Below are 24,217 nucleotides of genomic sequence, written 5' to 3' on the forward strand. Positions count from 1 at the left end.
TCCTGGCCATGGACCCAAAATATCGATGTTTTGTTCCCCAAGCCACTTCGTTATCACTTTTGCCTTATGGCAAGGTGCTCCATCATGCTGGACAAAGCATTGTTAGTCACAACTGTTTCTGGATGGTTGGGAGAAGTTGCTCTCGGACGATGTGTTGGTACCATTCTTTATTCATGACTGTGTTCTTAGGCAAAATTGTGAGTGAGCCCACTCCCTTGGCTGAGAAGCAACCCCACACATGAATGGTCTCAGGATGCTTTACTGTTGGCACGACACAGGACTGATGCTAGTGCTCACCTTGTCTTCTGAAATGTCTGAAATGTCTGAAATGTTTTTGGGGGATTCAGTTCATTTGCATGGCAAAGAGGGACTTTGCAATTCATCGGATAACTCTTCATAACATTCTGGAATATATGGAAATTAGCATCATACAAACTGAGTCAGCAGACTTTGTGAAAATTAATATTTGTGTCATTCACAAAACTTTTGGCCACGACTATACAGTTGAAGTCGGAAGTTTACATACACCTTAGCCAAATACATTTAAACTTAGTTTTCTTTTTACAATTCCTGACATTTAGCAAAAAGTCCCTGTCTTAGGTGAGTTTGGATCACCACTTTATTTTAAGAATGTGAAATGTCAGAATAATAGTAGAGAGAATGATTTATTTCAGCTTTTATTTCTTTCATCACATTCCCAGTGGGTCAGAAATTTACTTACACTCAATTAGTATTTGGTAGCATTGCCTTTAAATTGTTGAACTTTGGTCAAACGTTTCAGGTAGCCTTCCACAAGCTTCCCACAATAAGTTGGGTGAATTTTGGCCCATTCCTCCTGACAGAGCTGGTGTAACTGAGTCAGGTTTGTAGGCCTCCTTGCTTGTACATGCTTTTTCAGTTCTGCTCCCAAATGTTCTATAGGATTGAGGTCGAGGCTTTGCGATGGCCACTCCAATACTTTGACTTTGTTGTCCTTAAGCCATTTTGCCACAACTTTGGAAGTATGCTTGGAGTCATTGTTCATTTGGAAGACCCATTTGCGACCAAGCTTTAACTTCCTAACTGATGTCTTGAGATGTGCTTCAATATATCCACATAATTTTCCTACCTCATGATCCCATCTATTTTGTGAAGTGCATCAGTCCCTCCTGCAGCAAAGCACCCCCACAACATGATGCTGCCACCCCCGTGCTTCACGGTTGGGATGGTGTTCTTCAACTCGCAAGCCTCACCCTTTTTCCTCCAAACATAACGATGGTCATTATGTGCAAATCATTCTGGGATTGATTTGCACTTTTCGCACCAAAGTACATTCATCTCTAGGAGACAGAATGCGTCTCCTTCCTGAGTGGAATGACGGCTGCGTGGACCCATGTTTTTATACATGCGTACTACTGTTTGTACAGATGAATGTGGTACCTTCAGGCGTTTGGAAATTGCTCCCAAGGATGAACCAAACTTGTGGAGGTCTACAATATTTTTTCTGAGGCCTTGGCTGATTTCTTTTCATTTTCCCATGAGGTTAAGCAAAGAGGCAGAGTTTGAAGGTAGGCCTTGAAATGCATCCACAGGTACCCTCCAATTGACTCAAATGATGTCAATTAGCCTATCAGAAGCTTCTAAAGCCATGACATAATTTTCTGGTATTTTCCAAGCTGTTTAAAAGCACAGTCAACTTAGTGTATGTAAGTTTCTGACCGACTGGAATTGTGATACAGTGAATGAAGTGAAACAATCTGTCTGTAAATTATAGTTGGAAAAATGACTTGTGTCATGCACAAAGTAGATGTACTAACCGACTTGCCAAAACTATAGTTTGTTAACAAGAAATTTGTGAAGTGGTTGAAAAACTAGTTTTAATGACTCCAACCTAAGTGTAAGTAAACTTCCGACTTCAACTGTAAATCGTTAGACTCAGTGTTGATCATTGACTTTTAATTGTACTGAACTCCAGGCATGCCAGGAATAATCCCTGAGGCTGTATGCCTACTAAGTTTTATACATGCATCAACTAGGCTATTATGCCTGCGTTGTGGGATAGGCCGAGCCATGAGAACATGTCCTCTGGTTGGGAGATCCAGCTAGTTCTGAAATAGTTCAACTACACGGAACAGCTTCAAATCTCTTCTCTGGGACCCCCAGTCGTTCCATGTAGTTGAACTATTCCAGAACTAGCGCACTTGATTAAATTTATCAACAAGCCTAATCATCAAGCCCTTAAATACTTGATACCTCCCCTGACGAAGCCAGCACTGTTATTTTCTTCATGCTAAGCAAACCTCTCCAGGCTACAGAGCTTATCCTTTACTTGTTGAATAATTGCCAAAGCAGTATTTAGCCAGAGATAATAGGCTACAATGTTCTCAGAAGAAGGGTATCATGGTTTTCTGAGCTGATTTTGCACTAAGAGGCTTGTGGTGCTTGCTGCCATTGATACACAATACTTTGCTAATATCCCTTAAAAAGCCATTCCGGTCACAGACATTTTGAAGACCACAACTCCATCGAAATCGTTGGGCTCGGTGCTGATCATTGACTTTTAATTGTATTGACCTCTGGGCATGCCAGGCATGATCCCAGAGGCTGTAGGCCTACTTAGCTGTATACATACATCAACTAGGCTATTATGCCTGCATTGTGGGATAGGCAGAGCCATGAGAACAGCTCCTCTGGTTGGGAGATCCAACTAGTTCTGGAATAGTTCAACTACATGGAACGACTGGAGGTCCCAGTGGAAAGGTTTGAAGCCATTCAATGTAGTTTAACTATTGCAGCAGTACCTGAGGATAGTTTTTTTTAAAGGCTGACCTAGAGCCTAGACATAGCCAGGGGTGTCAAACTCATTCCACGGAGGGCTGAGTGTCTGCGGGATTTGGGTTTTTCCTTTCAATTAAAACCTAAACAACTAGGTGAGGGGAGTTCCTTCCTAATTAGTGACCTTAATTAATCAATCAAGTACAAGGGTGGAATGAAAACCCACAACCACGTGTCAATCTAGATAAAAGACAGCAAGTACGCCTGCAATTCAGCTAGCTAGGGAAAACATCAGGTGAAATAAAATATTGGGATCATTCAAAAATAGGAAAGATAAAGTCCTAATAATTGAAATGGACCTGTGGCTTTCACAAAATACTTTTAAAATCACAGTTACTTTGTGGCAGAGTTTAGACTAATTATTGGAAGTGACAACCTGTCACGGGGTGAAGATCTATCCAAAACTGTTTGTCCCGAAGATATTCTGGGTTGAAATGTTCTTATGCCCATATTTGCAATTGCACCTTAGGGTACTTCAACTGTATTGAAATGGTTTAAAAACGTGCTTCAATCCAGGAATAGAAGGTGATGTTGTACTCCTAATAATCCCACAACAATATACGGCAAATGGAGAAGATTGAAATAGGATTAGTTTTTTATTAAACTTTTCTGTCAGCATGCTAGGCTATAGCTAATGTTAAAGCAGCTCATTAGAATCCATGAAAATGTGTCACTATAGTTGGGGTGAGTAGCTGCCAGAAGTGTTGTGGAATTAAATGGGCTGCTTTGGCATTTAACTAACAAGAATGAAGATGAAAAAAGCAGTTTTAATTCAAATATTTAAATTTTCTCAATTTGATGTAAATTGTTGTGGCATAAGAGTTCAGCAACACCTTCCATCCCTGGATTGCGGTCCATTTTCATACCATTCCACTTGAAGTTCAGAGGTTCACATTGGCATATTGTTGTTTTCTACTAGAAGAGTATACTCTCTAGTCAGTGTTTTGACTTAGTGAAAATCAGTGCAAATTTACTGCATTTTTTTTTAAAAACGATTAAATGTTGAAGTCTGTATCTCGTTAAATCAGTGAGTGGCCAGCTCCCATAGTGGTCAGCTCCCATGGGGGGAAAAAAACGAGGAAATAAAAGGCACAAGATCCACAAAAATGCTCTTTTTTTTGTTTATTTTAGCGAGCAATTGTAATTGTATTTGTTCAAGCTCCTAGCTAGCTACCTTCCTATCACCTAACGTTACTGGAGAATGAGTAGGCTATATGGAGTTACCGCTTGAAACATTTACTGAGACAGCATGGGGATTGGCTACTGCCTTTACACACGTCTCAGGTAATGTCAGAAGACCTTGCATGTATTAGGATGTGGCTCTTAGGTAAACTGCATGTGAAGCTTGTTTCAGGTGAACTTCAGTGATGTGTTCATGACATGAAAATCAGCTACACACCCAACTCCAGATTAGCTAGCTACATTCATTGGGGAGGTTTGGATCCTGACTGTGTAGCTAACTAGCCAATGTTACAGAAAAGTAGAACGCAAGAGTCACGTTAGCTAGCTAAATGAGATCGGGAAGACCAAACCACAGATTAAATAACTATATTTGACAAAATTGAGCAAGACAGTTGTGAAAGCGTTTTTCAACCAACAATGAATGTGGTCTGGCTAACTACCGTTAGCTAGCTAGGTAATATTGACATGTTGAACAAAACGCTTGCTGCTGAATAATTGAATTAACTAGTTACTGTAGCTAACTAAACTAGCAAGCTACCACCAAAGTAAAATGGTTGACGTGCTCTTGAATAAGGTCTTAATGTATCCTCAAACTGTAATGTGCCATCTGCAGGCAACAAAAACACGACCGGAGGGCTGGCTAGCTATATTATCTAGCTAGCTTTCTTTCTTGATAATGTTGGCTATCAAGATAGCTACATTTATCCATCGATGCGCACGCCAAAACAAGACTTCTCGTATCAGTGTGCAGAATTAAGTTGCAATTGGCTCGCTGCGAATATAACGCTGTAACGTTACACCGTTTAGTTAGCTACAGAAATGTAAATGAGCTCATACCATTTATTTGCATCTAGCTAGATATATAGCTAAAGAAATCGCGAGATGATTCAATCGACGAATTAGCTAGCTAGCCACAATAACGGGTTAGCTAACTGGCCCATCTCCTCCCCCAGAATTATAATCTGTAATTTCACAATTTGTACAGTCATAAAGTCACGTGCTCACAAAACACGGTTTTATGTTCGAAGTTAATAAATATTACAATAGCATGAGGCATACCTTACCAAAAACAACGTTTAAATGTCGTTATGCTGTCAATCCCGTAATAGGGTTATTCCCCGTTTAATCCAACCGCAACTGTAGAATTCCCATCTAAAATGTAGCATTATCGTGTTTTCGAAACCTTGTGATCTGAAGCATTATGGCACAAAATCGCTTGCAAAACGTTATCGCCGAGATTATTTGTCCATTTTCCCCGTTTCTCTCTCTTTTCTTTAACAGTGGAGTATGTCCCCTTTCCCCTTTGTTCTGTAATCCAGTAAAATTGAAAGTCATTCGCCTCCGCTAATCCCAGCCCAACTCAACAACAGCATCTATTGGCTGTAATTTACATATAGGATTAAGCAACCTCTGGGAAACCATGGGGGGGAACTACCTCAATGGGGGAAACTCGTCCAGAGAAGGACGTGATTGCGACAAAAACAAACAGGATATTTCACTTTTCAGATTTAAACCTCTGGTAAAAACAAATATACCAGTCAGCATTAAACATTTTACTAAATAGCCTTACAAAACATTTAAACCGGACTGCACCGAAATTTCTATTAACACGAATTGACTAATATAATCATATTTATTATAGCGGACAATGTATTAATTGACAGGTTAATAATGTCGGTGAATTATTGGTATTGACTCTACATTAGTGAAAAAGGGAACACCTAAATAATGCATTAGGATAGAAATACAATACCTCTGATATCAAGAGTTTAATTGTGAACTATTTTGGTCAGCCACCTGAGCAGTGCCATAACTGTCCCTATGCATGTGATCCTGCTGGCTTTATTGGTTACATTGGCCAAGTACATAAATCATGAATAGCAGTTACTTTGCCCCTAGTGTTCGAGAGCAGTATTTTACTCTCAGGTCCCACTTGTAGAAATACATTTCTGGAAACCTTCAAACCATTTGTTGCTACACTTTTTTCACCCCCTCACTTCACAGCCTCTACTTAGGAAAATGTTCCATGAATGATATCCATCACTTCCACAAGTGAGCCAAATTGTTTACACAGTCAGCAGTGGGAGCTTAGTGTTTGGTGTGGGCTAATGTGCATGTGCAACAGTATTTATTTGTGAGTGATTGCACTTAAAGGTTAATAAGTGTTCAATAAAGGCATAACAAAACTTCAGAAAAGACCATCAAAGGTCCACTTGAAATAAAACACCACAATCCTTTTCCCACATTGTTAATATTTAATGACTCAATCTCAGAAATCATTACAGCAATAAAGGGTATGAAGTGTTTCCCATCTGAAAAAAGGCAATATACATTTTCCAATGACAGTTTGTAGCTTCAGTTTCGCTGAGCGAGGGCCAGCCCAACACTTTGTCTAAGCAATGTCAATCCCAAGTCTTACATTCCACATTACTCACATCAAGATAATGTTCTCCCAAAGACAGTGCATTTCAAATTGCATGCTATTCCCTATATTGTGCAGTACTTTTGACCAGTGCCAAAAAGTAGTGCACTATATAGGGAATAGGGTGCCATTTGAGACAGACCAGAATGTCAACCAATATCCCGTAAATACAGTAATGGACTACACTTAGTATTTCCCTGTTGGCTTGTTAAATGGAGATTATATAATTTGGAAGACCATAATGTATCAATTCTGTACGTTATGATTAGGATTTGTTTAAACGTCATCCAGATGTGTGTTCTTCAACCAAGGGAGGGAGCAGTTACAGTAGGGTTGTGTCATAAATAGCACTATATTTCACTACTTTTGACCAGGGTCCATAGGGTTCTAGTCAGAAGTAGTGCACTATATTGGGAACAGGGTGCCATTTGGGATACATAATAGAACATTCCATTGTTTGGATTGTGCTCCAAACAGCCCTTGAGTGGCCTACTCTAATCAAAGGACAAAGTGATCCCATGGCATGGTCAAATGTCTTTAGATAAATGATCAACAATAAGAAGTTAATACTGGTATTTTTTAAAACCCCTGTTTACGGAAACACTACAAAGTGGTACGGTTTCCCACTATCTAGTGAAGCCATAGTGAAATTAATGGATAACTCAGTTCAAATTAGTAAACCATTAAACTGATAGCTATTTGATGCAAATACGGCGCTGAGTTGGATTGGTTCAGTTGGCTAAATACACGTTTACAGTATGCACAATTCTGATAATGCAGCTATTTCACAACATCAGCCAAAATCCAGCAGCATAATCGTTTCATTCACGTTCGCTACAGAGCAAGAGTCCTTGAACATGGAGGAGCTTGAGAAAATTGTTCTGAACGTAACTGGCCAAATCAAATCAGCTACAGTACTCTAAGAAGGTTCAAAAGCAGTGTGGCAAATAAATAACAAAAAGTGGTGGATTGAGGCCAAATTCTTCTTCTTTGCTTTCAATCAGAAACCAGAGTCATTCCATTCTCTGGAGTCACAATTAGTAATTCACAAAATAGTTTCTCATGAGTTGTAGGGTCATGATCTCTAATAAACTACCATAAAAGGTTCTCCCATGTCCAATACCATCCTTGGAGGTAGTCTGCAGGGTAGGTATCAGTTTACAAAGGTCGTACCGATTTATTATTCACCTCCATGTCCAATTTACAGTGTCTTTGATCTGTCTTAAGATTGGCTAATGGGTGATTTTATTTTTTGCAACAGATTAAATGTACATATTGAGAGTCATTGTTTTGGTAGTCATTGTTTTGGTAGTAACTGTAAACAGAAAATGGCGTCTGGAGTCCAATGGAGTGCTAGTCCCAAGTCTTAACGTGGTAGTGACTTATTTTTCTTTTAAAATGTAGCTATGCATTTCCCCAATTCAAGATGGGCTCTTCTTCTCCTATATTAGTGTTGTTCCTGGGGAGGAAGCCATGAAGTTGAAGAAGAAAAGTTAAAATAATCTATCAAATACATAATTCAGAATATTAATTTATGGCACAGATGAAATGTAGATTCTCTATTGAGCATGCTTTTAAGTCTAGAACGGGTAGGCAACCCTGTTCCTGGAGTGCCGCAGGATTTTGTTCCAATTAGGCACCACACCTGACCAACTGAGCTAATTGATCAGTTCAGTGATGGTCTAAATTCAACACACCTGGTCTTCTAGGCAGGTTAAATCCAAAACATGAAGTGCTTGCGACACTCCAGGACCAGGGCTGCCTGCCCCTGGTCTAGAACTAGGCTTTTTCTGTGTTCGGTAAGCAAGCCATTAATGTTGTATTTATGTAACTCATTGTGGGAATGGCAATAAAGAATAAAAAAGTGCATCATGCATTCACTGCATCTCTAGACAGTGAGTTTATATTTAACTGATCTATGGAGCTAAGATACATTTAATTGATGTGACATAGAACATGCGTGACTAATATAGGAGGTGTGGTATATGGCCAATATACCACGGCTAAGGGCTTTTCTTATGCACAACGCAACATGCAACATACCTGCTGGATACAGCCCTTAGCCGTGGTATATTGGCCATATAACACAAACCCCTGAGGTGCCTTATTGCTATTATAAACTATTACTAGCATAATTAGAACAGTAAACAAGTCATTCTGCATCATTCTGCTTTCAGCTAATCAGCATCCAGAACCCAACCTATCCAGTTTATAATGATGAATTAATACCTACATCTTGAGTAAAGGAAGAATCCTGTTGATAAATCCCATTGGCTGAATTTGCACCACCATGCACCTGAAAGAGAATCATTAAAGAAAACAGCTTGTCAAGCTACTGGTACATTTTACATTACTCAAACTTGTATATCCTGACTTTTGTACCGAACGACCTACGGTACCACTTTATATTAAAGGGATACTTCAGAATTTTGGCAATGACACCTTTTATCTACTTCCCCAAAATCAGATGAACTCGTGAATACCATTATTATGTCTGTGTCCAGTAAGAAAAAAGTTAGTTTGACGAGCCAATGCTAACTAGCATCAGCACGATGACTGGAAGTCTGAGTATTTCAAATCAACTTAAAAAAAACGGAATCAAACTTTATTTGCCACATATGCCGAATACAACAAGTGTAGACTTTACTTTGAAATGTTTACTTACAAGCCATTAACCAACAGTGCAGTTCAAGAAGAAGAAAATATTTACCAAGTAGGCTAAAATAAAAAGTAATAATAAAAAGTAACAGCATCTGCTAGCGATTTCCAGTCATTGCGCTAGTGCTAGTTAGCAACTTCCTTGTCAAAGTCCCGAAGTATCTGTTAAAATATCACTAAAACCATGTATTTACGGATTTTACGTTTTAGTTACAAAAGGCAGGTACAGTGTAATTACAGTGTTGTTAGTTAGTACTTTATTACATGGTACATAGACTGATACCTGTTTGACGTAATGTTTTTCATTTGCTAATCAAACTCAGTTGCGGGGCCTGCACACACATTGCAGCAATTGCCAAAAACAGAATGCGACCTAACTGCTGGTAAGACTTCTTGACTTCATTCATTTTTGCCAACACATGGCTAACCTTTGTTTAACCAGCTAAACAGCTGGTATTAGCGAAAATGTGTTTGGAGTTACCATTCTATCTAATAGGCTATGTTATAGTTAACACTTCCTCTTCCAAGTTTCAAAAAAACTATCTACAAAATCTATTAATTTAAAAATGTTGATTACTTCTCCTTGCCATTCAATTGATGATAAGACAAGACATGTAAAACATCTATTTTTTGGTAATATATGATGGGGTCCATGGGTCGCCGATTTGCCTGGGCAGGGATCCCAGTGCAAGAAAAGGTTGAAGACCCCTGAAGTCGACTCTTTTTCTAAATGGCCACTATCAACAAAATCAGTCCTGGAAAAGACAAAACAAGTACTAGCTAGAGTTGATCCTGGGCTTGTTTACCTGGGTCTTGTCTGGGTGCGTGCGCATGGCTTGCACCAGCTGGTCCACTTCCTGGTTGTGCTCCAGAGCTCCCCTCAGGGCCTCCTCGGTGCTCAGGAGCCGCTGGCGCAGACGGCTCACCTCCGAGTCCAGAGCCGACGGGTCCAGCATAGAGTAGCGCCGGTGGTCTGGGGACGAGCCCCTCTCCCTGCCCTGAGAACACACACATAGCACGTGTAGGAATCAATTGGGTCTTCATTAGGCACCAAAATAAAGAAAATGGTTTGAAACAGGAAGGATCTACCTTGTCTTTTATAGTGTGCCTTAATGAACAAGACTGTTTAGTTATTAAAGCCCTTCCTGGAAAAATGTGGAGGGTTACATCTATCATTGCTAGATCTGCCTTTAGTACAAATACAGGGAGCACATTGTTTTTTTTTATCATATAGAATACAGACCAGAATCAAACAATAGCCATGTAGTGTATCCACTTTGAATATGAAACATGAAATTATTATAATCTTAATCAAGTAGACTTTTCTACTGCTAGACCAGCTTTCATCTGTGTGTGAACAGAAAAACACAAAACTTTATTAGTGCACACCGGAGCAAAACGTTTTGCAGCGAAAACAAACGTTCCTTACGGTTTCGGTCTGTTTACTTTCATTTGGTTGCAAGTGAATAACCCTGGGTTGATGGACACATGATGTGCTTCAAGACGGGCGGAGCCAACAATGTGATTGACATCTCCCAGAACCCCCTCCCTCTCACCAGCAGGAGCAGTTTGTCTCTCAGGGTCTTGATGTCATCCTGGAGTTTCTGCTCCTTCACCCTCCATTCCGCCTTGTGCACCTCTCGGCTCAGGTCTCGGTCCAGGCCAAGCGAGTGGCGAGGGGAGTCCAGCAGTAACACCCTCAGCTCGTTCAGACTCCTGAAACAAGAGGACGATACAGTAAAGAAAACCATTAAGATTTACCCTTGCCTTCCTGATTCAGGTTAGCCTGGTCCCAGACCTGATTGTGCTCTTGCCAACGCCAATGCTGTCATTGGCATGACAATTCCATAAGGAGTTGGCAAGAGAGCAGAAAGAGACTGGCACCCAGGCTAGATTAAGAGTTGTTTCATCATCAAACCTATTGACGATACAGGTAACATGCTTTATTGAGCTGTGCTAATAAAAGCGTATGTGTATATATATATATATATATATATATATACAGTGCCTTGCGAAAGTATTCGGCCCCCTTGAACTTTGCGACCTTTTGCCACATTTCAGGCTTCCAACATAAAGATATAAAACTGTATTTTTTTGTGAAGAATCAACAACAAGTGGGACACAATCATGAAGTGGAATGACATTTATTGGATATTTCAAACTTTTTTTAACAAATCAAAAACTGAAAAATTGGGCGTGCAAAATTATTCAGCCCCTTTACTTTCAGTGCAGCAAACTCTCTCCAGAAGTTCAGTGAGGATCTCTGAATGATCCAATGTTGACCTAAATGACTAATGATGATAAATACAATCCACCTGTGTGTAATCAAGTCTCCGTATAAATGCACCTGCACTGTGATAGTCTCAGAGGTCCGTTAAAAGCGCAGAGAGCATCATGAAGAACAAGGAACACACCAGGCAGGTCCGAGATACTGTTGTGAAGAAGTTTAAAGCCGGATTTGGATACAAAAAGATTTCCCAAGCTTTAAACATCCCAAGGAGCACTGTGCAAGCGATAATATTGAAATGGAAGGAGTATCAGACCACTGAAAATCTACCAAGACCTGGCTGTCCCTCTAAACTTTCAGCTCATACAAGGAGAAGACTGATCAGAGATGCAGCCAAGAGGCCCATGATCACTCTGGATGAACTGCAGAGATCTACAGCTGAGGTGGGAGACTCTGTCCATAGGACAACAATCAGTCGTATATTGCACAAATCTGGCCTTTATGGAAGAGTGGCAAGAAGAAAGCCATTTCTTAAAGATATCCATAAAAAGTGTTGTTTAAAGTTTGCCACAAGCCACCTGGGAGACACACCAAACATGTGGAAGAAGGTGATCTGGTCAGATGAAACCAAAATTGAACTTTTTGGCAACAATGCAAAACATTATGTTTGGTGTAAAAGCAACACAGCTCATCACCCTGAACACACCATCCCCACTGTCAAACATGGTGGTGGCAGCATCATGGTTTGGGCCTGCTTTTCTTCAGCAGGGACAGGGAAGATGGTTAAAATTGATGGGAAGATGGATGGAGCCAAATACAGGACCATTCTGGAAGAAAACCTGATGGAGTCTGCAAAAGACCTGAGACTGGGACGGAGATTTGTCTTCCAACAAGACAATGATCCAAAACATAAAGCAAAATCTACAATGAAATGGTTCAAAAATAAACATATCCAGGTGTTAAAATGGCCAAGTCAAAGTCCAGACCTGAAGCCAATTGAGAATCTGTGGAAAAAACTGAAAACTGCTGTTCACAAATGCTCTCCATCCAACCTCACTGAGCTCGAGCTGTTTTGCAAGGAGGAATGGGAAATAAATTCAGTCTCTCGATGTGCAAAACTGATAGAGACATACCCCAAGCGACTTACAGCTGTAATCGTAGCAAAAGGTGGCGCTACAAAGTATTAACTTAAGGGGGCTGAATAATTTTGCACGCCCAATTTTTCAGTTTTTGATTTGTTAAATAAGTTTGAAATATCCAATAAATGTCATTCCACTTCATGATTGTGTCCCACTTGTTGTTGATTCTTCACAAAAAAATACAGTTTTATATCTTTATGTTTGAAGCCTGAAATGTGGCAAAAGGTATCAAAGTTCAAGGGGGCCGAATACTTTCGCAAGGCACTATATATATATATATATATATACAGTACCCATCAAACGTATGGACAAACCTACTAATTCAAGGGTTTTTCTTTATTTTGACTATTTTCTACATTGTAGAATAATAGTGAAGACATATAAACTATGAAATAACATATGGAATCATGTAGTAACCAAAAAAGTGTTAAACAAATGAAAGTATATTTTATATTCTTCAAATTAGCCACCCTTTGCTTTGACAGCTTTGCACACTCTTGACATTCTCTCAACCAGCTTCACCTGGAATAGTTTTCCAACAGTCTTGAAGGAGTTCCCACATATGCTGAGCACTTGTTGGGTGCTTTTGCATTTGAGCCAATCAGTTGTGTTGTGACAAGCTAGGGTTGGTATACAGAAGATAGCCCTATTTGGTAAAAGACCAAGTCCATATTGGGCAAGAACAGCTGAAATAAGCAAAGAGAAACAACAGTCCATCATTACTTTAAGACATGAAGGTCAGTCAATGCCGATAATTTCAAGAACTTTGAGTGCAATCACAAAAACCATCAAGCGCTATGATGACACTGGCTCTCAAGGAAGACCCAGAGTTACCTCTGCTGCAGAGGATAAGTTCATTAGAGTTACCAGCCTCAGGTTACACCCCAAATAAATGCTTCACAGAGTTCAAGTAACAGACACATCTCAACATCAACTGTTAACAAGTGCTCAGCATATGTGGGAACTCCTTGAAGACGGTTGGAAAAGCATTCCTCATGAAGCTGGTTGAGAGAATGCCAAGAGTGCGTAAAGCTGTCAAGGAAAAGGGTGGCTACTTTGAATAACCTAATTTGTTTCACACTTTTTTGGTTACTACATGATTCCATATGTGTTATTTCATAGTTTGGATGTCTTCACTACTATTCTACAATGTAGAAAATAGCAACAATTATGAAAAACCCTTGAATTAATAGGTGCATCCAAACTTTTGACTGGTACTGTATATACAAACAAAAGTATGTGGACACCCCTTCAAATTAGTGGATTTGGCTATTTCAGCCACATATTTTGCTGACAGGTGTATAAAATCGAGCACACAGCCATGCAATCTCCATAGACAAATATTGTAGAATGGTCTCACTGAAGAGCTCAGTGACTATCCACGTTGCACTGTTATAGAATGCCACCTTTCCAACATGTAAGTTTGCTAAAATTACTGCCCTGCTAGAGCTGCCCCAGTCTACAATAATTGCTGTTATTGTGAAGTGGAAATGTCTAGGGGCAACAACGGCTCAGCCGCAAAGTGGTAGGCCACACAAGTTCATAGAACGGGACTGCCGAGTGCTGAAGTGTGTAGCACATAAAAATAGTCTGTCCTCGGTTCCAAACTACCTCTGGAAGCAATGTCAGCACAAGAACTGTTCGTCGGGAGCATCATGAAATGGGTTTCCATGGTAGAACAGCCGCACACAAGCCATTGCCAAGCGTCGGCTGGAGTGGTATAAAGCTCGCCGCCATTGGGCTCTGGAGCAGTGGAATCACGCTTCACCATCCGGCAGTCTGATGGACAAATCTGGGTTTGGCAGATGCCAGGAAAACACTACCTGTCCCAATGCATAGTGTCAACTGTAAAGTTGGGTGGAGGAGGAATAATGATATGGGGCTGTTTTTCATGGTTCGGGCTAGGCCCCTTAGTTCATTGAAGGGAAATCTTAACACTACAGCAAATAGATTTTTTTATCCATGAAAGGCAGGTGACACGGTCAAATACTGCAAACTTAGGTGACCGAAGAGTCACTGAGGTACCTCATGTTGCGTTATTGTCTTTTTAATTCATTTTAGCTTATATTTCCAGCCCTAAATTTACTAAATGCTGTGTGTAATCTCACTAAACAACTTAGAGTAACATAGAATTCTCAGCCATGACAATGCATTGATTTGAAGGCTAAAAAGGCATTTTGGCCCTACTTTTAATCAGGCTAATTATCTCCATTACCATTAACAGCTTTTAACCTGAGTAGGTTGATCCTCATAAAACAGATGTCTAGTGTACATCTAGTGACTGCATATCACAAAGAAGAGTTGCGACCGTTTCGTCAGTCTTTGAAAATGCAAGATTCTAGAAGGAAATTCGGTATATCTAAAGAGTGGGGGCAGTTTCACATGCTTTATCAAACATCTCATCTCCTGCAGAGGAATGTTAGTTCTCTCTTGTAGCAGTGGGTGGGCTGCTGTGAAAATTCTGCGCTGTGGTAGAAAATCAAGTGTTCTCTCTCTTTCTCTCTCTCTCTGTCAAATTACCTCTCCTTCTTCAGTAACTCCTGGCTAATGACGACCAGCTGTCCCGATGCATCATGGGACTTCTTGGTCATGGACTCAAGGTCGGCCTCTAGGCGCATCTTCTCCTTGACCAGGGTGTCAGCCTTCTTCTCACCTGAGCGAACTTTGCCCTCCAAGGCTGGTGGACCAAGACAGGTTGGAGAAGGATTTAGAGTTAAATGTTTAGTTTGGACCAAACAGTGCTGCAGTGTTGGAGCTTCAAATATGTATATTCAAAAAAGATATGTACTGTATATTCAGTTGCCAGTCAGTGACATTTTTTATAAAAGTTTCATAATTCAGGGATTTACATGTTTTACATGCAATATGTTTGAGTGAACATTCAATCTCAGGCAACCAAATACTTACTACACATGTAGTTGATAAAGAGTGAATGTGTCGTATTTGTCAAGACATTCATAGAGTGCAAAATATTATAAATAGAAGAGATTACATACGCACAGAGCAGGTTCTGGATATCAAATCATGTTAAAGGGATGAACTTGTAGATAACATTTTTATGTCTCTGTGTCCAGTATGAAGGAAGTTGGAGGTAGTTTCGCGAGCCAATGCTAACTAGCGTTAGCACAATTACTGGAAGTCTGAGTATCTTGTGCATTGCCAAAATCCCACGGTATTCCTTTAACTAAAACTGCATTCAATGCTCCCATGGGAGTTTATTTGACAATCTTTGGACCACTCAAATCTTCATCAGTTGTAGTAGCAGCATAATTTACCAGTTATCTGTGATTTGAGGGCATCAAACTGTGACGTGAGAGTGGAGACCTCTTTTTCTCTTTTGGTCAGGTTCTCCATAGTTTCTGAAAGAAACGTGAAACTACCATTGGTCAAAAACCTTGGAATCTTACTATACAATGTCCTCAAAGTACAATCAAAAGCCTACAGAGGTCTGACATTTGAAATACTTTACTATAACACAGGTTTGTTTTAAGGGTCTTTAAAACCATTCTCATTTACATAAAAATATGTGTACAGTAACAACACAACTTAATTAACTAGCTTAACATTTACGATACCTTCAACATTCTGTTTTAGCTTAATCTTCTCCTCTGTGATGTCATTATTTTCTATAACCTGAGTGGGAGACAGAATGGAGAGTTAAAAAGCAAATCCATGACAACTCTGTGCTTCATTTGTTTATTGAGGATGTTTATTTATTTGTTTATTAAAGATGTCGAAACACACAAGGAAGTAGAAATGCATGGATATCATGTGGAAGTGATATTATTTACTCGTGTAAAGAGTGTTTCTAGAAAGGGCTCTCTAATAATGACTGTGAAAAGTAGCTAGCATTAGATCACATGAATAGGGGCTTTAGTTCCACTCTAAACACAACCTTAGTTAATTTTATAGTTGGGCCAAAGGACTCTAATCTCATATGGACCACAGCATAGCATCTACAACTAATTTCTACCACAGCTATCCCCTGGAGGACTCACGTTGGCATCTTGTGGCATGTGGTGGTCATCCTGCACCGCCTGTAGTCGGTTCTCAGTCACCCTCAGCTTTTCCTCCAGGCTGTGGAGCTCGGCCCGACTCTGGGCCTCAGCTTTCTGCAGGGCCTCATAATCCACCATTTTCTTCTCAGCCAGCTCAAGGCGCTCCCGGAGCTCATCCTGGGCCCCGTCCTTCTCTCCCTTCTGCCTCTCCACCTCGCCCACCCTCAGCTGGGCCTTCTGGAGCTCCTCCCGGGCATCTCTCAGCTCCAGGGTTAGCTGGTTGCTTCTGGCCTCCGTCTGGGCCTGGTTCTTCCCGTTCTGGCTGCTCTCGCCCAGCTGGTCCTTGGCGTACTGCAGGCGGGAGCGCAGATCCTCACGCTCCTTGGCCAGCACAGCCGCCTCGATCTCGTGTCTGGCCTTGAGGTTCTCCAGCTCCAACTGGTGCTCCATGCGCAGACTTTCCAGGGTGGTCCTCAGCTCCTGAGGGTCCTGCTCTTGGCCCTCGGCCGAGCCGTTCTGGCTGGATAGCGAGGTCTTCAGGTCCTCCAGAGAGCGCTGGTGGTCGTTGACCAGGGTGTCCAGCCTGACCTTGAGGAGAGGAGGGGATACACAATTATTAGTACTAAAAAGACACACCCATGCGCACACACACAGAGTAAAAGAGAGAAAAGGAGAGTGAGAGAGGCCAAATTGTTGATGTGAGAAAGATGAAAGATTACATTTTAATATAAAAATAAAAGAGAACAGTGCCTCTCACCTTCCAGTTGTCCATCATCTCCATGTTCTCTGTAGTGGCCTGCTGGACTCTCTGCTTCAAATCGATGATCTCCTGGCTCTGTTTGTCCACCGTGGCTTTTAATCTGTTTGTCTCCTCCTGGCCCGCCACCACTGCCGCCTCGTACTTCTCCCTCAGCTGGCTGCTCTCCTTGTGGTGCTCCCGACCCGCTGTCAGGAGCTGCTCCCGGAGCAGGAAGGTCTCAGACTGGGCCACCGGCCCCTGGGTGGGGTACCCGTCCTCGGCCGTGTTGGGGTGAGAGTTGGGGTCCCTGAGCTGGACCTGGAGCTCCTCGATCTCGGCCTGCCTCAGGGCCAGCTCCTCCTCCAGCTGCATTACGTGGCTCTTCTCCTCAACTGTGCTTTGCTGTGGAGGGAGAGAGAGAAAGAGCACTTTGTTGCCGTAACATGGTTTGTCATGAACGAAACCGACATGGGTGTCTTTCCCGTAGCGTGGTGATGTCATTTTATGATGACATCATTCAAGCATAAATCGTTTCAATAAAATGCTTGACTAGAGCATGCATGCCAAAGGAAAAGAGGCATATTGAGAATCATATGAGTGTACAAGCTGGGCCTGTAGAATACAGATGAAATTCCTTGGTTTCAGGAAATCCTTTGTTCGCAGATGTAAAAAAAACAAGTAGAGCTTTTAAATCAGCAAGTGCAATGCAACATATGAGATGAAGTTTGTAAGGAAAATGAAAGGGAAAGCAAGCCATTCTCTGCAGGTTTCTCACTCTACAAGCCAGGCAGAAGCACAAAGCCCATAGCAAACCCCAGACGTAACACTACACATAGATAGGAAATCACTAGGAGCACACATAGTAATTAAAGTGTGACATTTACAAACATCCAATTAAAATGACTGAACTCCATGTTTGACCGAGCAGATCTGATGGCACGCAGTGCATAGTATGTTAATGTGGCCATTGAGAGAAACGCAACTCTACAGTTGATCGGTTTCTAGGAAAAGGAGTTAACAGAAAGTTCCCTAATAGCATTCAGACAATAATTAAGTCCAAGAAAAATGCAAGATTGACTGTGCAAGATCCACGTCGTCAACAATAGACAATTGAGAATCAAACAGTTTAGATAGCTTAGCAGATGAGCAGAGCCGAACGAAACGACGAGTCCATTTTGTTTCACCTTGGTTCTTTTATCCAACCTCGAGGGTGCCGCATCAAGTCTGCGTCTTCCCTGTAGGTATAAGCAGTATATTTGTAGCTCTATTTAACATTCATGACACAACTGTGCTGTCTAAGTACCTAGCCTTGTGTCTCAACACAAAACGATTGTATAGTTATACACTCAGTAGCCAGTTTATTAGGTACACCCATTTACACTGAACAAAAATATAAATGCAACATTCAAGTGTTGGTCCCATGTTTCATGAGCTGAAATAAAATAGCCCAGAAATGTTCCATAATCACAAAAAGCTTATTTCTCTCAAGTGTTGTGTACAAATTTGTATACATCCCTGTTATTGAGCATTTCTCCTTTGCCAAGTTAATCCATCCACAGGTGTGGCATATCAACAATATTATTAAACAGCATGATCATTACACAGGTGCACCTTGTGCTTTGGACAATAAAAGGCCACTCTAAAATGTGCAATTTTTTGTCACCCAACACAATGCCATAGATGTCTCAAGTTTTACAGGAGGATGTAATTGGCATTCTGACTGCAGGAATATCCACCAGAGCTGTTGCCAGAGAATTTAATGTTAATTTCTTTACCATAAGCCGCCTCCGTCAATTTAGAGAATTTGTCAGTAAATCAATTTTGGCAGGCCTCATAACCGCAGACCATGTGTAACCACGCAAGCCCAGTACCTCCACATCCGGCTTCTTCACCTGCGGGATCATTTAAGACTAGCCACCCGGACAGCTGATGAAACAGAGCAGTATTTCTGTCTGTAAAATCCCTTTTGGAAAAAAAAAATTCTGATTGGCTGCACCCCTGCCCAGTAATGTGAAATCCATAGATTAGGGCCTAATAAATGTATTTAAATGTACTGATTTCCTTAAATTAAATAGTTGAAGTTGTTGCATGTTGCATTTATATTTTTGTTCAGTATAGTACTGGGTCGGACCCCCCTTTGCCTCCAGAACAGCCAGAATCCTTTGGGGCATGGAAACGTTGCTCAATTGGTATCTAGGCTACCTTACGTGTGCCAGGAAAACATTCCCCACACCATTGCACCACTGCCACCAGTCTGTACTGTTGAAATCAGGCATGATGGGGCCATGGACTAATGCTGCTTACGCAAAATTCTGACTCTGCCATCAGCATGACGAACCGGGATTCGTCGGACCAGGTTAATGTTTTTCAACTCCTCAATTGTCCAGTGTTGGTGATCACGTGCCCACTGGAGCCACTTCTTTTTATTTTAGGCTGATAGGAGTGGAACCCGGTGTGGTCATCTGCTGCAATAGCCCATTCGTGACAAGCATCTACAAGTTGTGCAATCCGAGATGCCAACACCACTGTTGTACTCTGACGTTATTTGCCTGTTGTGGCCCACCTTAGCTTACATGATTCTCGCCCTACTCCTTCAACCTCTCATCAACAATCTGTTTTCACCCACAGGCGTGCCATTGACTGGATGTTTTTTTGTTTGTTGCACCATTCTGGGTAAACCCTAGACAGTACTGTGCGTTTTTAAGGCCGGCCGTTTCTGAGATGTTGGAACCGGCGTGCCTGGCATCGACGATCATACCACGCCCAAAGTCACTTAGGTTACTCCTTTTGCTCATTCTAACATTCAACGAACAGTAACTGAATGCCTCGATGCTTGTCTGCTTGCTTTATATAGCAAGCCACGGCCATGTGACTCACTGTAGGAGCGAACCATTTTCATGAACAGGGTTGTTTACCTAATAAACTGGCCACCGTGTGTATATTACTATATAACTGTATAAGATAACATTTTGGTCCTCAGCAGAACTCAATGGAAGTGTGACATTTGTGCTAATTCTAACGCAAAATTATGACCTCAACAGTGGGAAAAAAGCTGACTACAGCTGACAACCGCTCCAGCAGTGCACCCTGAGAAATCTAACAAGATTTTGCGAGTGAGCAGCAAAAGGAACAAGAAAAAGTGATCGCTGCAGGGCAGAGTGAGTGGTCTCCAACACTCCGACACTCTACAGCTGATGGGAAACCGAGTAGGAGTGGGGCTGAGAGCCAAGCGAGATTAGATAGAGGCTGTGTCTCAGGCACCCCATTTCATTATAGAGTGCACTGCTTTTGAACAGGGCTCATACGGCTCTGGTCAAAAGTAGTGCACAATAGGGAATAGGGTGCCATTAGAGACGCAGCCAGAGAGAGAGGGAGTGGTTTTCCCATTACGATGACTCACACTCTGATAGCAGAAAAATTGGAACATGATTTGTGCAATAGAGACCATGAGGACAATTAAATTAGGGGGATTTACCAGAGTTGACTAATATATATCTACTATTCCACAACTTATATACATGTAGCATCATGTTGTTTTCTCAATTCTTATACCAGAATGTACATTCATTCATTAATTAAATAATCGGTTCAGGTAACACTTATGCAATTTGTTTCTCTCAACATGAAACCTAATGTCATGTTCTAGGCATCTGTACAGAGCATCCTTGATACATAAATCAGGGCAATGGCACCACATTCTGATTGTAGTCTATGCCATTTGATGACGTAACTGACATAGTATTTTCTGTATGAGTGACTGAGTTTGGGGACCTTTGGAGACAGGTGCTGGACAGGAATAACAAGGACTTGTGTTCAAGTCCCACTGCATCTAAAACAAAAGATACAATCGAAAAGCGCAAAGTAAAATGGATACAGGCAGGAGCTCTAGACTGGGCTAGCTTTTCCATTTACCCGCTTCACCTCTAATTCTTTCTGAAGCTTTTCTGCTCTCGACTTTTCGAGGAACAGATTCTGCTCAAGTTGCCGAATACGGGCATGCTCCAATTTCGTCTGAGTCTACAGAGAGGGAGAGAGAAAGGAGAGAGACAGGAGGTGGAAAAAAAGACATAGAAGGACAGAAACCTGTACAGGTTGAAGAGACGTGTGAAATACACATCACATGGGATTCTCTGTAACAGCAGTCAACAAATTGAAGGATGAGACATTTTACAGACAGAAACACTGAAAATGTGATACGTCCCTCTGTCTGTCTTTGCTCACTTACTGTTTGACTCGCTATATGTTTGGCACAGCCTTTTGGTCACTCTAACATAACTGTTGTTATTAGTCTACTAGACTTTAATTAACAGCTTTCACATTGCACTATAGGAAGAGCCAAATTTGATCACTTTTGCTAAAGTAATCTTATAAACACACATTCTCATCCCTTCAAAACATGTTTATCAAACTGTTTATCTAAGCTTTTTACCAAACGGTAGACAAATACCTCAAGGTCTCCTTTGGTGATGGACTCCTCCTCCACTCTGAACTGAAGGTCTTCCACTTTCCTGTAATAACACGTCGGCCACTAGGTGTCAGGAAAGTGCCACAGAAGAGCATCACAACCCGACAAAGGCTTTCATTCAAAGCAATTTACAGTAGTGACTGCATACATTTTTGGCATTCATATTTGAGTCCTGTGGAAATTGAATCCAATGACCTTGGATTTGCTAGCACCACTCTTACCAACTGTGCCACAGGAACACACCTGGGTCAAATATATATGGTCAGTGCTTGAAGTGGAACAAAATAGGGTGACACCATTTTGGGTGACAGCACTCATATTAGAGCGAATGTTCTTTAAAAGGTGCCGATACTCCAGCAGTAGAAAATTTGAGTCGGATTCAGTACTCTGACAGGAAAGCATTGGCCCACTTCAAAAACTGCATACAGTATGTAAATTCAATCTCTTGAAGTACACTTGATTGAGCATGACCAGTGCAATGGAACCAATGGAATAGTCCCCAAAGTAAAAAATCCTCCCACCTTGAAAACTGGACATGCTAAATCAAGCTCACTTCAAGTATATGAAAGATTTTTTCAATACTGTTTTTTTTTGTGTGTGTGGGGGGGGGGGCACGTGATACGCCACAGCTTATAACTATGAGTTAAATATAACTATACTGAACAAAAATTTAAAGGCAACATGCAACAATTCAATAAATATTTATTTTAGCTTTATTTAACTAAGCAAATCAGTTAAGAACAAATTCTTATTTTCAATGACAGCCTAGGAACTGTCAGGGGCAGATATGTACCTTGTCAGCTCGGGGATTTGAACTTGCAACCTTCCGGTTACTAGTCCAACGCTCTAACCACTAGGCTACCCTGCCGCCCCATTTCACTGAGTTAAGGTTCATATGAAGAAATCAGTCAATTTAAATACATTTCTTAGGCCCTAATCTATGGATTTCACATGACTGAGAATGTGGATATGCATCTGTTGGTCACAGATACCTTTAAAAAATGGGCCTCACGATGGGCCTCAGGATCTCGTCACAGTATTTCTGTGCATTCAAATTGCCATCGATAAAATGCAATTGTGTTCATTGTCTGTAGCTTATGTCTGCCCATACCATAACCCCACCGCCACCACAGGGCACTCTGTTCACAATGTTGACATCAGCAAACCGCTCACCCACATGATGCCATGCACGTGGTTTGCAGTTGGGAGGCCAGTTGGACATACTGCCAAATTCGCCAAATTTTCTAAAAACGACGTTGGAGGCGGCTTATGGTAGAGAAATGAACATTAAATTCTCTGGCAACAGCTCTGGTGGACATTCCTGCAGTCAGTATGCCAATTGCACGCTCCCTCAAAACTTGAGACATATGTGGCATTGTGCTGTGTGACAAAACTGCACATTTTAGAATGGCCTTTTATTGTCCCCAGCACAAGGGGCACTGTGTAATGATCATGCTATTTAATCAGCTTCTTGATATGCCACACCTGTCAGGTGGATGGATTATCTTGGCAAAAGAGAAATGCTCACTAGCAGGGATGTAAACACATTTGTGCACAACATTTTAGAGAAATAAGCTTTTTGTGTATATGGAACATTTCTGGGATCTTTTATTTCAGCTCATAAAACATGGGAGCTAGACTTTACATGTTGCGTTTATATTTTTGTTCAGTGTATAAGACATCTAAGATGCTATGCATTTGGTTTGCTAACTTGCTAGATAAGTGGCTAGATGTCAAGATCAAGCTTCTTGGTTACAGCAAAGACATTCAATCCCCTCCTGGAGCAAGATCCCTGTTGACTAAACAGTTTTGTGCACATTCGGTCATACCGTTTACCGCGGTATGGTACAGAAACGGTATGAACATACCGCCCAACCCTAGCAGCTAGCTAATAAACGGTTATGTCTTTCAAAAACAGGGCATATGACAATGACAATGAGCTAGAAATGTTCTTCTTAGTACCCCAAATGGATTCTGTTTTAGGGTGTAGGTGTGCAGAAGTTTTTCATCTACAGGTCACAGGAAGGTTTTTGCATTAGTTTCAATGGCCAAGATGTGAATAAGGTCTAAGGCAATAATAATATCCTGTTGTCATATTTTTATTTTATGACAACAGGATATTGAATAGGGATACCTATATTAAAATAGGATATTAAATTGCTCTGTGAAATGTAGTATTTATATATTTATGTGTCACATCTTGTTCACAAATGATTGCCCTAACAAGGCCAAACCAGCCAGATTACTCCATAGAAATCCCCAACATTGTACCTTTTCTCTTCTTCAAGCTGATTGGCTAGCTCTACTTTGTCCTTCTGAGTGCTGGCCAACAGAGTTTTGACTTGATGGAGGTTGCTCTCCGTCTCTGTGACATACTGTAATCAGAGAAAACAAACAATATCAGTGATGAAGTGTACCATGCTATCACCGAGAGTGATTTGACAAGTTCTCAGTAAGTAGACAAACACTTACCCCTACTAATTTAGGCCTGGTTCACATGTACAGTGACAGAAACATTGATTCAATGAATCATGTTTTCATTGTCAAGTTGAGCAGATTTCTTTGTCAAGTCT

The 24,217-nt window shown here is 41.1% G+C and overlaps 2 protein-coding genes across 10 annotated transcripts in view; both read right to left on the reverse strand.

The window, feature by feature from the left end:
* Window positions 1–5,386, reverse strand: part of gtf2ird1 (GTF2I repeat domain containing 1) — a 55,910-nt gene extending 50,524 nt beyond the window's left edge. For 2 of the 4 annotated variants that reach the window (XM_024393599.2, XM_042309635.1), the window contains exon 1: window positions 5,061–5,386. The gene's annotated coding sequence lies outside the window, so the exon portion shown is untranslated. Of the gene's footprint in view, window positions 1–5,055 lie in introns of all 4 variants that reach the window. The other 2 variants (XM_024393600.2, XM_042309636.1) reach the window with 1 other exon arrangement.
* Window positions 5,387–6,237: 851 nt separating this feature from the next.
* Window positions 6,238–24,217, reverse strand: part of clip2 (CAP-GLY domain containing linker protein 2) — a 61,464-nt gene continuing 43,484 nt past the window's right edge. The window contains exons 7-19 of one of the 6 annotated variants that reach the window (XM_024393594.2): window positions 23,916–24,019; window positions 21,627–21,687; window positions 21,101–21,196; window positions 18,364–18,414; window positions 17,198–17,581; window positions 16,441–17,028; window positions 16,018–16,075; window positions 15,718–15,801; window positions 14,963–15,119; window positions 10,633–10,792; window positions 9,883–10,074; window positions 8,652–8,714; window positions 6,238–7,877 (exon numbers count right to left, since the gene is read on the reverse strand). In XM_024393594.2, coding sequence (XP_024249362.1) covers window positions 7,866–7,877; window positions 8,652–8,714; window positions 9,883–10,074; window positions 10,633–10,792; window positions 14,963–15,119; window positions 15,718–15,801; window positions 16,018–16,075; window positions 16,441–17,028; window positions 17,198–17,581; window positions 18,364–18,414; window positions 21,101–21,196; window positions 21,627–21,687; window positions 23,916–24,019 — 2,010 coding nt within the window. In that variant the 3' untranslated portion in view covers window positions 6,238–7,865. Of the gene's footprint in view, window positions 7,878–8,651; window positions 8,715–9,882; window positions 10,075–10,632; window positions 10,793–14,962; window positions 15,120–15,717; window positions 15,802–16,017; window positions 16,076–16,440; window positions 17,029–17,197; window positions 17,582–18,363; window positions 18,415–21,091; window positions 21,197–21,626; window positions 21,688–23,915; window positions 24,020–24,217 lie in introns of all 6 variants that reach the window. The other 5 variants (XM_024393593.2, XM_024393596.2, XM_024393595.2 and 2 more) reach the window with 5 other exon arrangements.

Source organism: Oncorhynchus tshawytscha, linkage group LG30, assembly GCF_018296145.1.
Source record: "Oncorhynchus tshawytscha isolate Ot180627B linkage group LG30, Otsh_v2.0, whole genome shotgun sequence".
In the NCBI taxonomy this organism is placed as follows: domain Eukaryota; kingdom Metazoa; phylum Chordata; class Actinopteri; order Salmoniformes; family Salmonidae; genus Oncorhynchus; species Oncorhynchus tshawytscha.